Source organism: Melospiza melodia, chromosome 25, assembly GCF_035770615.1.
Source record: "Melospiza melodia melodia isolate bMelMel2 chromosome 25, bMelMel2.pri, whole genome shotgun sequence".
Lineage (NCBI taxonomy): Eukaryota > Metazoa > Chordata > Aves > Passeriformes > Passerellidae > Melospiza > Melospiza melodia.
This window is the reverse complement of record NC_086218.1, coordinates 10,058,873-10,072,408: the sequence shown is the minus strand read 5'-3', so window position 1 is coordinate 10,072,408 and position 13,536 is coordinate 10,058,873. Positions and strand designations below refer to the sequence as shown.

General features: G+C 53.8%; 1 protein-coding gene across 1 annotated transcript; it reads left to right on the top strand.

Annotated features, from left to right (window-relative positions):
• Positions 1-1,989: 1,989 nt before the first annotated feature.
• LOC134429303 (DDB1- and CUL4-associated factor 8-like) lies at positions 1,990-12,955 on the top strand. Its single transcript, XM_063176435.1, has 7 exons — positions 1,990-2,022; positions 4,466-4,535; positions 5,301-5,644; positions 7,634-7,939; positions 9,852-9,992; positions 10,960-11,055; positions 12,850-12,955. Exons 2-7 carry the CDS (start codon positions 4,487-4,489, stop codon positions 12,946-12,948), a joined length of 1,035 nt encoding a protein of 344 aa, XP_063032505.1. The 5' UTR covers positions 1,990-2,022; positions 4,466-4,486; the 3' UTR covers positions 12,949-12,955.
• The last annotated feature ends 581 nt before the right edge of the window (positions 12,956-13,536 follow it).

The following is a 13,536-nucleotide window of genomic DNA, read 5'->3' as shown; positions in this document are numbered from 1 at the left end:
GGGATGACCCACTAATGACCCCATAACCCCCCTGGTGACCCTATAATGACCCTATAACCCATTGTAACACTATCGGGGACCCCACGGTGACCCTAAACAGGCATGACCCTACAATAACGCTGCAGGTGACCCTATACTGACCCCATAACCCATTGGTGACCCTATAGTGACCCCATAACCCCACAGCGCCCCCCAATAACGGGGTCGGTGTGTGAGGGGGGGGGGGCGCCGTTCCCATGGCAACGCCCGCTGTGAGGGGGGCGCCGCTCCCGCCGCCATCGCGCAACGGCCGCTGCCGTAAAGCGGCGCCCGCCGTGCCGCAAAAGCGTCGCCCGGTACCGCCAAGCGAGGCGGCGGCGGGGGCGGCGCGTTAAAGATGGCGGCGGCGGGGCCCGGTCCCGGGGCCGGCTCTGGAGCGGCCGGGGGGACCCGCGGCGGCCGCCACTGAGCCCGGCCGCGCCCCCCGGCACCGTCCGGGACCCGCCGGGAGCCTCCGGGACGCTCGGGTCGGTGCGCGGCCTCCGCCGGGCCCGCTGCGGCCGCGGCCCCCGCGGGTTCGGGCCTGTCCCGGCTCCGGGGCGGGATCGCGGGAGGGGCGGGGCGGCCACGGGGGGGGCACCGAGAGTTCGGGGAGGGGATGGGGGAGGCTCTGAGGGAGCCCTGAGGGGGTTTGGGGGGTCCTGGGGGAGCCCTGAGGGGGTTCGGGGGGTCTTGAGGGGGTTCGGGGGATTCTGAGGGAGCCTTTGGGGGAGTTCCTTATGGGAGTCCTTGGGATTTTGGGGGCTCCGAGAGGGTTTTGAGGGGATTTTGGGGGGTTTTTGGGGTGTCCTGGAAGGGACCCTGAGGGGGTTTGGGGGGTCCTGAGGGGGCCCTTGAGGCCTCTGGGGGTGTTCCTTAGGGGAGTCCTTGGGGTTTTTTGGGGCTCCGAGAGGGTTTTGAAGGGATTTTGGGGGTTTTTTGGGGTGTCCTGGGGGGTCCCTTGGAGGTTTTGGGGGGGTTTTGGGGGGGTCCTGAGAAGGCCCTAAGGGCACCTTAGGGGAGTCCTTGAGGTTTTTGGGTCTCCTTGGGGTTTTGAGGGAGATTCTAGGGGATTCCTTGGAGGTTTTGGGGGATCCTTGAGGGTTTTGGGGAGTCCCTGGGCCTTTGGGGGATCCCTTGGAGGGGTCCTTGGTTATTTTGGGGTATCCTGGGGGATCCTTGGAGATTTTGGGGGGATTTTGGGGGGTCCTGAGGCACCCTTGGGGCCTCTGGAGGGGTCCCTTAGGGGATTCCTTGGGGGTTTTGGGGAGTCCCTGAGATTTTTGGGGGATCCTTTCAAATTTTGGGGCATCCCTGCGCCTTTGGGGGATCCCTTAGAAGGGTCCTTCGTTTTTTTGGGGTGTCCTGGGGGGTTCCTTGGAGGTTTTGGGGGGGTCCCTGAGACTTTAAGGGGCCCCTTAAGGGGATCCTTGACTTTTTTGGGGGGCCCTTGAGGCTTTTTGGGGGAGTCCCTGAGACTTTGGGGATCCCCTGAGATTTTTGGGATCTGGGAATTTTTGGGGTGACCCCCAAGATTTTGGGAGGAGTCTCTGAATATTTTTTGAGGGGGTCCCAGAGGTTTTTTGGGGTCCCCTGAGATTGAGAGGGGAAATTTGGGAAAGGTCCTGGAGGTTTTGGGGGGAATCCCTGAAATTTTGGGGTTCCCAGGGATTGGGGAGACCCCAAAAATTTGGGGTTCTCAGCGATGGAGGGAATATTTTTGGGATTGAGGAGCGGGGGTTCCCCCAAAATTTGGGGTCTCCAGACATCAGGGGGGATCCCCAAAATTTGGGAATTCCCAAGGATCAGAGGGGTCCCCAAAGATTGGGATGGTCCCCAAAATTTGGGTTTTTTCAGGAATTTGGGGGGTTCCCAGAAATCTGAGGGGATTCCCCAGGAATTGGGGGGTCCCCAGGGATGGGGGGGTCCCAAAATTGGGGGTCCCTGACCTTTGACCCCGTGCTCCCCCAGCTCCAGCCCCGCTGTCCCCGGCACCTGGGCCAGGTGAGTGCGCCCGGCTCCCGCAGGGTTTTGGGATTTTGGGGGAATTTTTGGGGTTTTTGGGGGAATTTTTGGGGTTTCTCCAGGATTTGGGAAACTCCTGAGAATGCTCCTGAGCATCCATCCCGAGGATTTGGGGGTTTCATCCTAAAGGATTTGGGGGCTCCATCCTGAGGGATTTTGGGGATTTCATCCTAAAGGATTTGGGGGTTTCATCCTAAAGGATTTGGGGGCTCCATCCCAATGGATTTGGGGTTCCATTCCTGTGGGATTTAGGGGCTCCCTCCTGAGGGATTTGGGGGATCCATCCCAAAAGATTTGGGGATTTAATCCTAAAGGATTTGAGCGCTCCATCCTAGAGGATTTGGGGTACCATTCCTGTGAGATTTGGGGGCTCCATCCTGAGGGATTTGGGGGATTTAATCCTAAAGGATTTGGGGCTCCACCCCAGAGAATTTGGGGTTCCATTCTTGAGAGATTTGGGGATTTCATCTTAAAGGTTTTGGGAATTTCATTCCTGAGGATTTGGGGTTCCATACCAAGGAACTGGGGGTTCCATCCCTGAGGATTTGGGATTTCATCCCGACGGATTTGGGGGAATCTATTCCTGAGGGATTTGGGTTCTCCACCCCAGAGGATTTGGGGTTTTCCATTCTTGAGAGATTTGGGGATTTCATCCCAAAGGATTTGGGGAATTTCCTTCCTGAGGATTTGGGTTCTCCACCTGAGGGATTTGGGGGCTCCATCCCAAAGGATTTGGGGATTTCATCCTAAAGGATTTGGGGATTTTATCCCAAGGGATTTGGGGGATCCATTTAGGAGGATTTGGGGGGATCCACCCCAAGGAATTTGGGGGCTCCGTCCCAGAGGATTTGGGGTTTTCATCCCAGAGGATTTGGAGATTTTATCCTAAAGGATTGAGGGCTCCATCCCAAACTATTTGGGGGCTCCATCCTGAGGGGTTTGGGGGATGCAACCTAAAGGATTTGGGGGATCCATCCCAAAGGATTTGGGGGGCTCCATCCCAGTGGATTTGGGGTTTCCATTCCTGAGGGATTTGGGGATTTCATCCTAAAGGATTTGGGGTCTCCATCCCAGAGGATTTGTGGGATCCATCCCAAATGATTTGGGCTCCATTCCTGTAGGATTTGGGGGCTCCATCCTGAGGGATTTTGGGGATTTCTTCCTAAAGGTTTTAGGATTCTACCCCCAGGGACTTGGGATCTCCATCCCGGGGGATTTGTGGTTCCATCCCAAGAGATTTGGGGGATCCATTTAGGAGGATTTTGGGGCTTTATCCCTGAGGATTTGGGGTTCCATTCCTGAGGATTTGGGGCCCCCCAGTTTCCCCCAGTTTTTCTCCAAGTTTTTCTCCCACCTTATCCCATTTTTTCTCCCAGTTCCTCCCAGTTTCTCCCAGTTTGGGGCCAGCAGGAGGCTGGGCAGGGCAGATCCCTCTCCAGAGGCTCTGGAATGCCCTGGGATGTTTTTTGGGATATTTTTGGGAGCAGCAGCGTCAGCCTGAGCCTGTCCAGATGCAGCCTCAGGAATCCCAGGATTTCTGGAACATTCCCTGCAATTCCCACACACATTTCCCACCCCCCCTCGGGGTCAGGAGTGGATTTGGGAGCTCCTTCCTGATCCCTCACCTGGGAATGGAGCAAAAAATTCTGGGATTGGGATTTTTGGAGGCAAAAATGGTGAGGTTTGAGGGGGAAAGGGGAAATTCCAGTGCTGGCCTTTGGGGTTGTTTGGGATTCCAGGGAATTCTGTGGGATTCCAGCAGAATTTCCATGGAATTCCATGGAATTCCAGGGCTCTGCTCCACGGAAATGGGGATTTTTGGAGGGCTGGGGGACTGGCACTGCTCTCCTGGAGAGATTCCAGAGGGAATTTTTTGTGGGAATGTGTTTAAAGATGGATCTTTAGAATCCCAAATCCCTCAGGATTGGATTTTCCTGGGATGCTGAGCAGGGTTTGGGTGTCCTGCTGCATTCTCAGATGGCTTTTCCATGGAAAATGGGGGATTTTGGGAACAGCCCAGCCAGGGTTTGGGTGTCCTGCAGCATTCCAAGGTGGTTTTTCCATGGAAAATGGGGATTTGGGGAGTGCCTGCTGTGCTGGGGGTGGGTTGGGGACATGGGGACATCCCGTGGTGGCCGTGGCAGGGCCACTCCAGCTCTGTGTCATGGTGTCCCCATGTCCCCCTGTCCCTGTGTCATCGTGTCCCCCTGTCCCCCATATCTCCGTGTCCCTCTTGTCCTGGTTTCCCCATGTCCCTGTGTCTCCCTTTTCCCCAATGTCCCCATGTCCCTCTCTTCCCATATTCCTCTGTCCCCATATCCCCAATGTCCCCCCGTCCCTGTTGTCCCCCTGTCCCCATGTCCTCTCATGTCCCCATGTCCCCATGTCCTCTCATGTCCCCAATGTCCCCCTGTCCCCGCAGGGATTCCCGTGGGAAGCGGTGATGTCGGACAAGGGCGGCAGCATGGACGGCAGGACGGACATTGTCAACGGTGAGGGACAGCCTGGGGACAGCTGGGGTGACAGTGACAGCCAGGGGACAGCAGGGGTGGCAGGGTGACAGTGATGGCGATGCGCTGGCAGCGATGGTGGCAGCGAGGGTGGCAGCTGAGGTGACAGTGAGGGTGCCAGGGTGGCAGCAATGGTGGCAAAGTGACTGTGGTGGTGACAGGATGGTGCCAGGGTGTCAGTGCAGGTGCCAGCCACGGTGCCACCACACTGTCCCCGTGTCCCCCTGTCCCCAGGCAGCCTGTCCAGCAGCCCTGAGGACATGTCAGCCGAGGAGGGGCCGGTGTCACTGTGATACCCCCATGTCCCCATGGCAGTGTGACACTGGTGTCACTGCGATGTTCCCTGTTCCCAGGCAGTGTGGGTGACACAGGTGACACTGGTGACAGTGTCCCCAAGTCCCTGTCCCCAGGCAGCCTGTCCAGCACCCTGAGGACATGTCAGTCGAGGAGGGCCGGTGTCACTGCAGTGTCCCCATGTCAGTGTGACACCGGTGTCACTGTGATGTCCCTGTGTCAGTATGACACTGGTGACACAGGTGACACTGGTGACGGTGTCCCCATGTCCGCTGTCCCCAGGCAGCGTGTCCAGCACCCTGAGGACATGTCAGTTGAGGAGAGCCAGTGTCACTGTGCTGTCCCCATGGTGTCACTGCGATGTTCCCTGTTCCCAGGCAGCGTGGTGACACAGGTGACGCTGTGCTGTCCCCACGTCCCCGTGGTGACACCGTGCTGTCCCCCTGTCCCCAGGCAGCCTGTCCAGCAGCCCTGAGGACATGTCAGCCGAGGAGGGCCGCGAGACGTCCTCGGGGATCGAGGTGGAGGCGTCCGACCTGAGCCTGAGCCTGACGGGCGACGACGCCGGGGCCGCGCGGGGCCGCGCCAGCGACAGCGACAGCTCCGGGGACAAGGACAGCGACAGCATGGACGACACCGGCCACTACTCCATCCCCGAGGAGCCCCGGCACGACGAGGACGAGGAGGAGGAAGAAGAGGAGGAGGAGGAAGAGCCCCGTGCCCGGCGCAGGGGCCCCCGCAAGCGGCCGCCCCACGAGCGCGACTCGTCCGACGAGGAGCAGGCGCTGGAGGACTGGGTGGCTGCTGCTTCTGGCACTTACAGGGGCTTGGGGGGCAAAGAGGTTTAAATGAGGTTTAAAAGAGGTTTAAAAGAGGTTTAAATGAGGTTTTTAATGAGGTTTTTATTGAGGTTTTAAGTGAGGTTTTAGAGGGTTTTATTCCATAGTGAGGCACAGGGTGTTCCATAGTGAGACATTGGGTGGCTGCTGCTTCTGGCACTTACTGAGGGGGCTGGGGGGGAAAATGGGGTGAAAGGGGTTTAAATGAGTCCTAAAAGAGGTTTAAAATGAGGTTTTGAATGAGGTTTTTGAATGAGGTTTTGAAAGAGATTTTAAGTGAGGTTTTAGAGGGTTTTATTCCATAGTGAGGCACAGGGTGTTCCATAGTGAGACATTGGGTGGCTGCTGCTTCTGGCACTTACAGGGGCTGGGGGGCAAAGAGGTTTAAAAGAGATTTTAAAAGAGGTTTAAAATGAGGTTTTTAGTGAGGTTTTAAGTGAGGTTTTAGAGGATTTTATTTTGTTATCAGTAGCGAGGAATAGTGAGACACGAGATGTAAAATCGGGTGGCTGCTGCTTCTGGCACTACTGAGAGGGCTTGGGGGGAAAATGGGGTGAAAGGGGGTTTAAATGAGCCTCTAAGAAAGGTTCTAAAAAAGGTTTAAATGGGGTTTTGAATGAGGTTTTAAATGAGGTTTTAAAAGATTTAATTCTATTATCAGTAGCAACAAATAGTGCGACACAGGAGATGCTGCTGCTGGCACTTACACAGGGGCTGGGGGAGAAAGAGGGTTTAAATGAGGTTCTAAAGAGATTTAAAAGAGGTTTTTAATGAGGTTTTAAGTGAGGTTTTAGAGGATTTTATTCTATTATCAGTAGTGAGGAATAGTGAGACACGAGATGTAAAATCGGGTGGCTGCTGCTTCTGGCACTTACAGGGGGGCTGGGGGGGAAGGAGGGTTTAAAAGAGGTTTAAAAGAGGTTTTAAATGGGGTTTTTTAAAGAGATTTTAACTGAGGGGTTAAAAGATTTTATTCTATCATCAGTAGCGACAAATGGTGAGACACAGGAGATGTAAAACTGGGTGGCTGCTGGTTTTCTCCATAAAACCTGAGAAAGTTTTCACACTTGATTGTGGAAGGTCACCCTACAATAGCATTGGAGTGACCCTACAGTGACCCTAAACATGGGTGACCCTACAATAACTTTGGTTTTCCCTAAAAACTGAGCAAGTCCTTATACTTTATTATGGAAGATGATCCTATATAATCAATGAACTGATTAATTAATGCACATCCCTGTGTCCCAGGTGGCCTCAGAGACGTGGGCACTGCCGCGGCCGCCATCTTGGGTGACCCTACAGTAACTTTGGTTTTCTCTAAAAACTGTGAAAGTTTTCCCACTTTATTATGGAAGAAAATTAAAACTGCCTAATCACCAGCAGCTCACCCCTTTAACAGAGGAATGGATTAATTAATGCACCCCTGTGTCCCCAGGTGGCCTCAGAGACATGGGTCCTGCTGTGGCCGCCATCTTGGGTGACCCTACAGTAACTTTGGTTTTCCCTAAAAACTGAGGAAGGTTTTTTTCCACTTTATTATGGAAGATGATCCTATATAATCAATGAACTGATTAATTAATGCACACCCCTGTGTCCCAGGTGGCCTTGGAGACGTGGGCACTGCCGCGGCCGCCATCTTGGGTGACCCTACAGTAACTTTGGTTTTCTCTAAAAACTGTGAAAGTTTTCCCACTTTATTATGGCAGAAACAGATAAAACTGCCCAGTTACCAACAGCTAACCCCTTTAACAGAGGAATAGATTAATTAATGAGCACGTGTGTCCCCCCAGATGGCCTTGGACACATGGCGTTACTGTGGCCGCCATCTTGGGTGACCCTACAGTAACTTTGTTTTTCTCTAAAAACTGAGGAAGTTTTTCCACTTTACTACGGAAGGTGATCCTGTGTAATCAAGAACTGATTAATTAACACACCCCTGTGTCCCAGGTGGCCTCGGAGACGTGGGCCCTGCCGCGGCCGCGCTGGCGGGCGATCCCGGCGCTGCGGCAGCGCCAGCTGGGCGGCTGCTCGCGTTTCGTGGCGCAGGCCTGCGGCGCCCGGCTCTTCGTGCAGAAATTCCGGCTGCAGCACGGCCTGGAGGGGCACACGGGCTGCGTGAACACGCTGCACTTCAACCAGAGGGGCACCCGCCTGGCCAGCGGCAGCGACGACCTCAAGGTGCTGGTGTGGGACTGGCTGAGGCGCCGGCCCGTGCTGCAGTTCGACAGCGGGCACAAGAGCAACGTCTTCCAGGTGGGCATGGTGTGGGGATGGTGTAGGGTGAGGTTTTGGGGTGGGCATGGGCTGGGGTGGGGTTTTGGGGTGGAATCCCAAAGGACTGGCTGTGTCACTGGCCCATGCTGTAGTTCGACAGCGTGCACAAGAGCAACGTCTTCCAGGTGGGCATGGTGGGGTTTTGGGGTGGGCATGGGCTGAGGTGGGGTTTTGGGGTGGGATGGTGTTTTGGGGTGGAATCCCAAAGGACTGGCTGTGGCACCAGCCTGTGCTGCAGTTTGACAGCGGGCACAAGAGCAACGTCTTCCAGGTGGGCATGGTGTGGGGATGGTGTAGGGTGAGGTTTTGGGGTGGGCATGGGCTGGGGTGGGGTTTTGGGGTGGAATCCCAAAGGACTGGCTGTGTCACTGGCCCATGCTGTAGTTCGACAGCGTGCACAAGAGCAACGTCTTCCAGGTGGGCATGGTGGGGTTTTGGGGTGGGCATGGGCTGGGGTGGGGTTTTGGGGTGGGATGGTGTTTTGGGGTGGAATCCCAAAGGACTGGCTGTGGCACCAGCCCGTGCTGCAGTTCGACAGCGGGCACAAGAGCAACGTCTTCCAGGTGCTCATGGTGGGGTTTTGGGGTGGGATCCCGAACAGGATTTGTTGGCTGGATGGGTTTCCGGAAGTTCGTGGATGTATCATAAAATTTGTCAGGTTGAGGGGTCTTGTTTGGGGTAGGAGAGGGTCCCAGGAAAATGTCACCTGGGCAAGAGGATGCTTGGGAAAGGATCTGGGAACAGATCCCCAGATGCCACAGATTGACCCCCAGATCCTGCAGATTGATGCCCCAGATCCCACAGATGTGCCCTAAAATTTATCATCCTAAAGGATCCCTCTTTGGGGTGGGAGAGGATCCCAGGAAAATGTCACCTGGGCCAGGGAATTGCTGGGGAAAGGTGTCCGTGGAGTGAAGGGACATGGGGGCAGTTTGGGTGGGGTTTTGGGGTGGGATTCCAAAGGACTGGCTGTGGCATCAGCCAGTGCTGCAGTTGACAGCGGGCACAAGAGCAATGTCTTCCAGGTGGGCATGGGCTGGGCATGGCGTGGGGATTGGGTTTTGGGGTGGGATCCCAAAGGGAGGACCCCAGGATGTGTTATCTGGGTGGGTTTCCCAAAGTTTGTGGGTGTTGGTTTAGGTGCGTTCAAAAATTCATCGTTCTAAGGGTTCTTTTTTGGGGTGGGAGAGGGTCCCAGAAAATCCCAAAGGGGTGTCTTGGGATCCATCATCTCAGTGGGTTTCCCAAGGTTCGTGGGTGTTTGTTTAGGTGTTCGAAAATTTGTTGTTCTGAGGGTTCTTGTTTGGGGTGGGAGAGGGTCCCAGGAAGAGCTGAACTGGGAAAGGGAATGCTTAGAAAAGAATCTGGGAACAGGTCCCCAGATCCCACAGACTGACCCCCAGATCCCACAGATTGACCCCCAAATCCTGCAGATCAATGCCCCAAATCCCACAGATGTGCCCTAAAATGCATCATCCTAAAGGGTCCCTGTTTGGGGTGGGAGGGGGTCCCTGGAACGGCTGACCTGGGCCAGGGAATGCTTGGGAAAGGATCTGGGAACAGATCCCTAAATCCCACAGTTTGATGCCCCCAGTTCCTGGGAGAACTTGGGAGGATCTCTGGGAGATTTTGGGGTGATTCCCAGGAGAGTGTTTGGGATGATTCCTGAGAGAATTTGGGATGATCCCTGGGAGATTTTGGGATGATTCCCAGGGGAGGAGTTTGGGATGATTCCTAAGAGAACTGGTACAACTCCCAGAACAATTCCACCAATTCCCCCCATCCCTTTCCCCTCCCACCTCCTCTGCGATTCCCCCTTTCCTTCCCCTCTCCCCCCACCGCCCCCCTGTCCCTTTTTCCCACTTTTTCCCAATTTTTCCCCATTTTCCAGGCCAAGTTCCTGCCCAACAGCGGTGACTCCACGCTGGCCATGTGTGCCCGGGACGGGCAGGTGCGCGTGGCCGAGCTCTCGGCCACCCAGTGCTGCCGCAGCACCAAGCGCGTGGCCCAGCACAAGGGGGCTTCCCACAAGGTGAGGGGGGATTTGGGATTCCCAAATCCCGGGATTTGGGGTGCTTGGGAATGGGGGAACACAGTGGGGAATTGGGTGGGAGCAATGGTGGGAGCAGGGGATGTCACCGCAGAGGTGACAGAGCTGTCACAGCACCGAGCCCTGCACAAGGGGGCTTCCCACAAGGTGAGGGCGATCCCAGGAATGCCAAATCCCGGGATTTGGGGTGCTTGGGATTTAGGAATTGCAAATCCCTGGATTTGGGGTGGCTGGGAATGGGGGAGCACAGTGGGAATTGGGTGGGAGCAGGGGATGTCACCACCCAGTGACACTCAGTGCTGCCGCAGCACCAAGCACGTGGGCCCAGCACAAGGGGGCTTCCCACAAGGTGGGGGGGTTTGGGGATTCCCAAATCCCGGGATTTGGGGTGCCTGGGGTGCTTGGGATTTGGGAAAGGCAAATCTTGGGATTTGGGGTGCCTGGGAATAGGGGCACGCAGTAGGAATGGGGTGGGAGCCGGAGATGCCACCACAAAGGTGACAGAGCTGTCACAGCACCGAGCCCAGCACAAGGGGTTTCCCACAAGGTGAGGGGGATCCCAGGAATGCCAAATCCTTGGAATGTCAAATCTTGGGAGTGGCAAATCCTGGGAATGCCAAATCCCATTATTTTGGGGTGCCTGGGAATGGGGGAACCCAGTGGGAATGGTGGGGGCATCACCTGGGACATCACAACACAGGTGAGGAGGGTGGGTTTAGCCATTCAGCTCCATTGAAATCCAGAAATTTTGTGATTTTCCCACTTTTTTGGGTGCAAATCAGACCCTTGGCTGTATTGTTGTCCCCATGACATCACCCAGATGACATCACTGCAGTTCAGAGCAGGAATTTCCAAACCTGGGCTTTTTCCAGGTGGATTTTCCTGGTTTTGGGGATTTTTGGGAATTATTCTCACTGTTTTTTTTCCCTTTTTTTCCCCCCAATCCCAGCTGGCGCTGGAGCCGGATTCGCCCTGCACGTTCCTGTCTGCGGGGGAGGACGCCGTGGTCTTCACCATCGACCTGCGGCAGGGACCGGCCCGCCTCGTGAGTGAGGGAAAATTGGGAATTCTGAGGGGAAAATTGGGAATTCTGAGGGGAAAAGTGGGAATTCTGAGTGGGAAATGGGAATCCTGTGGGAAAAAATGGGGATTTGAGGTGGGAAGTGGGATTCGATCGACCTGCGGCAGGACCGGCCCGCCTCGTGAGTGAGGGGAAAATTGGGAATTCTGAGGGGAAAATTGGGAATTCTGAGGGGAAAATCAGGAATTCTGAGGGGAAAATTTGGAATTCTGAGGGGAAAATTTGAAATTCTGAGGGGAAAAGTGGGAACTCTGAGGGGAAAATCAGGAATTCTGGGTGAGAAATGGGAATTCTGTGGGGGAAAAGGGTATTTGGGGTGGGAAATGGAGATTCCATTGGTCTGAAGTAGGATCGGCCTGCCTTACAAGTGACCAGAAATTGGGAATTCTGAGGGGAGAATTGGGATTTGTGAGGGAAAATTTGAGAATTCTGAGGGGAAAGATGGGAATTCTGTGCAGGAAATGGAGAATTCTAGGTGGGAAATGGTGAATTCTGGGCAGGAAAATGAGAAGAAGTGGGTTTTGGGGAAAAAATCAGGGTTTTTTGGGGAAATCAGGGATTTTTTGGGAAATCAGGTTATTTTTGTGGGGGAAAACAGGTTGGGTGTTTTTTGAAAATTGAGATTTTTGCAGGAAAATTTGATATGTTTTGTGGGAACATTAATATTTTTGGGGAAAAAAATGGATTTTTTTTAGAAAATTAATTTTTTAGGGGGGAGAATAAATTAACTTTTTTTGGGGGGAAAGCACATTGGTGTTTTGGGAAAAAACACTGTTTTCTGAGGAAAAACCTTTTTTTTGAGGAAAATCAGGGACTTTTGGGCAAAACCTGATTATTTTTAGAGGGAAAAATAAGTGTTTTTTTGTGGGAAAAGCAGGGATTTTTTCAGGGAAAAGCAGTTTTTCTGTCTCCCTGTGTTTTTCCAAGCCTCTGGGCTGTCATTCCGGAGGCTGATCCAGCCCAAATCCCGGGGTTTCATAACCAGGACGAGCCCTTTAATCCCTGATCCCTCCGGAATCCGTGGCTGGAGCTGATCCCAACCCCCCTCCCTGGGCTGGATCCCTCTGGAATTCTCACCCTGGCAGAGCCAACCTCAAATTTTCCCTCATGGAATGCCCCAAATTCCCTCAAATCCCAGCTGTTTTCAGGGATTTTTTGGGGAAAATGGGGGTTTTTTAGGGAAAAAGTGGGGATTTTGGGGGAAAAATTTGGATCTTGGGGGGAACGATGGGGATTTTAGTGGGGGGAGGAAAATGAGAATTGTGTCAGGAAAATGGGGGGATTTTTTTGAGAAATGGCGATTTGGTAGGGGAAACAGATGGGATTTGGGAAATAACAGCAGAGTTTGGGGAAAAAATCTGGTGTTTTTTTGGGAAATCAAATTTTCCTTGGGAATTCTCAGCCCCCTCCTGTCCTTTGGGCTGGATCCCTTTGAAATTCTCACCCTGGTGGAGCCAAACCTGAATATTTCCCTCCTGGAATGCCCCAAATTCCCACAAATCCCGGCTGTTTTTTAGGGGGAAAACTCCCCCAAATCCCATTTTCCCTTTGGGAATTCTCTTCGTGTGGATTTTTCCTTGGGAAAATCCCAAGCTCAGTATCATTCCCTACCCTCATTGCCCAAATCCTGCTGATTTTGGGGGATTTTTTTCCACAGGGAATGACCACTACTGGTTTGGGCTGGGACTGAGGGGGATTGGGGCTGGGATTTGGGGGAATTGGGGTGGATTTTTGTCTGATCCCGAGGATTTTTCCCAGGAAATTGGTGGTGACGAAGGAGAAGGAGAAGAAGGTCGGGCTCTACACCATCTTTGTCAACCCTGCCAACACCTCCCAGTTTGCTGTGGGCGGCCGTGACCAGTTTGTGAGGTGGGGCCAAATTGGGAGCACTGGGAGAGCTCAAATCCTGGGATTTCCCATCCCAAATCCATGATTTCCCCTGCCCAATTTCCCTTTCTCAAATCCAATTTTTGCCCTCCCCAAATCCATGGTTTCCCTGTCCCAAATCAGGGGCCAGGACCAGTTTGGGAGGTGAGGCCAAACTGGGAGCACTGGGAGATCCCAAAATCCAGGGATTTCCCTTCCAAAATCCAGGAATTTCCAATCCCAAATCCAAGGATTCCCAAACCTGCCTCTTTCCCTTCCCAAATCCCCAATTTTTCCTTCCCAAATCCGAGACTGGAACCAACACAGAATTCCAGGGAATTTTAGGATGGAATCTTGGACATGGGAATGTTTTTTTCTGCCCCAAATCCCCAAGGGAATTTTAGGATGGAATTTTGGCCACAGGGACATCATTCCTGCCCTAAATCCCAGTGGAATTTTAGGATGGAATTTGGGGCATGGGATTGTTTTTTTCTGCCCTAAATCCCCAGGGAATTTTACGATGGAATTTTGGCTGTGAGAACAACATTCCTTCATAAAATCCCCAGGGAATTTCAGGAA

What these genes read in the sequence shown, in the direction of transcription:
- LOC134429303 (XM_063176435.1), top strand. Translation starts at nt 4,487, where the DNA reads ATGTCGGACAAGGGCGGCAGCATGGACGGCAGGACGGACATTGTCAAC. An exon ending in ACAAGAGCAACGTCTTCCAG is followed by an intron (nt 7,940 to 9,851) that starts GTGGGCATGGTG and finishes CCCATTTTCCAG; the next exon opens with GCCAAGTTCCTGCCCAACAG. An exon ending in GGCAGGGACCGGCCCGCCTC is followed by an intron (nt 11,056 to 12,849) that starts GTGAGTGAGGGA and finishes GATTTTTCCCAG; the next exon opens with GAAATTGGTGGTGACGAAGG.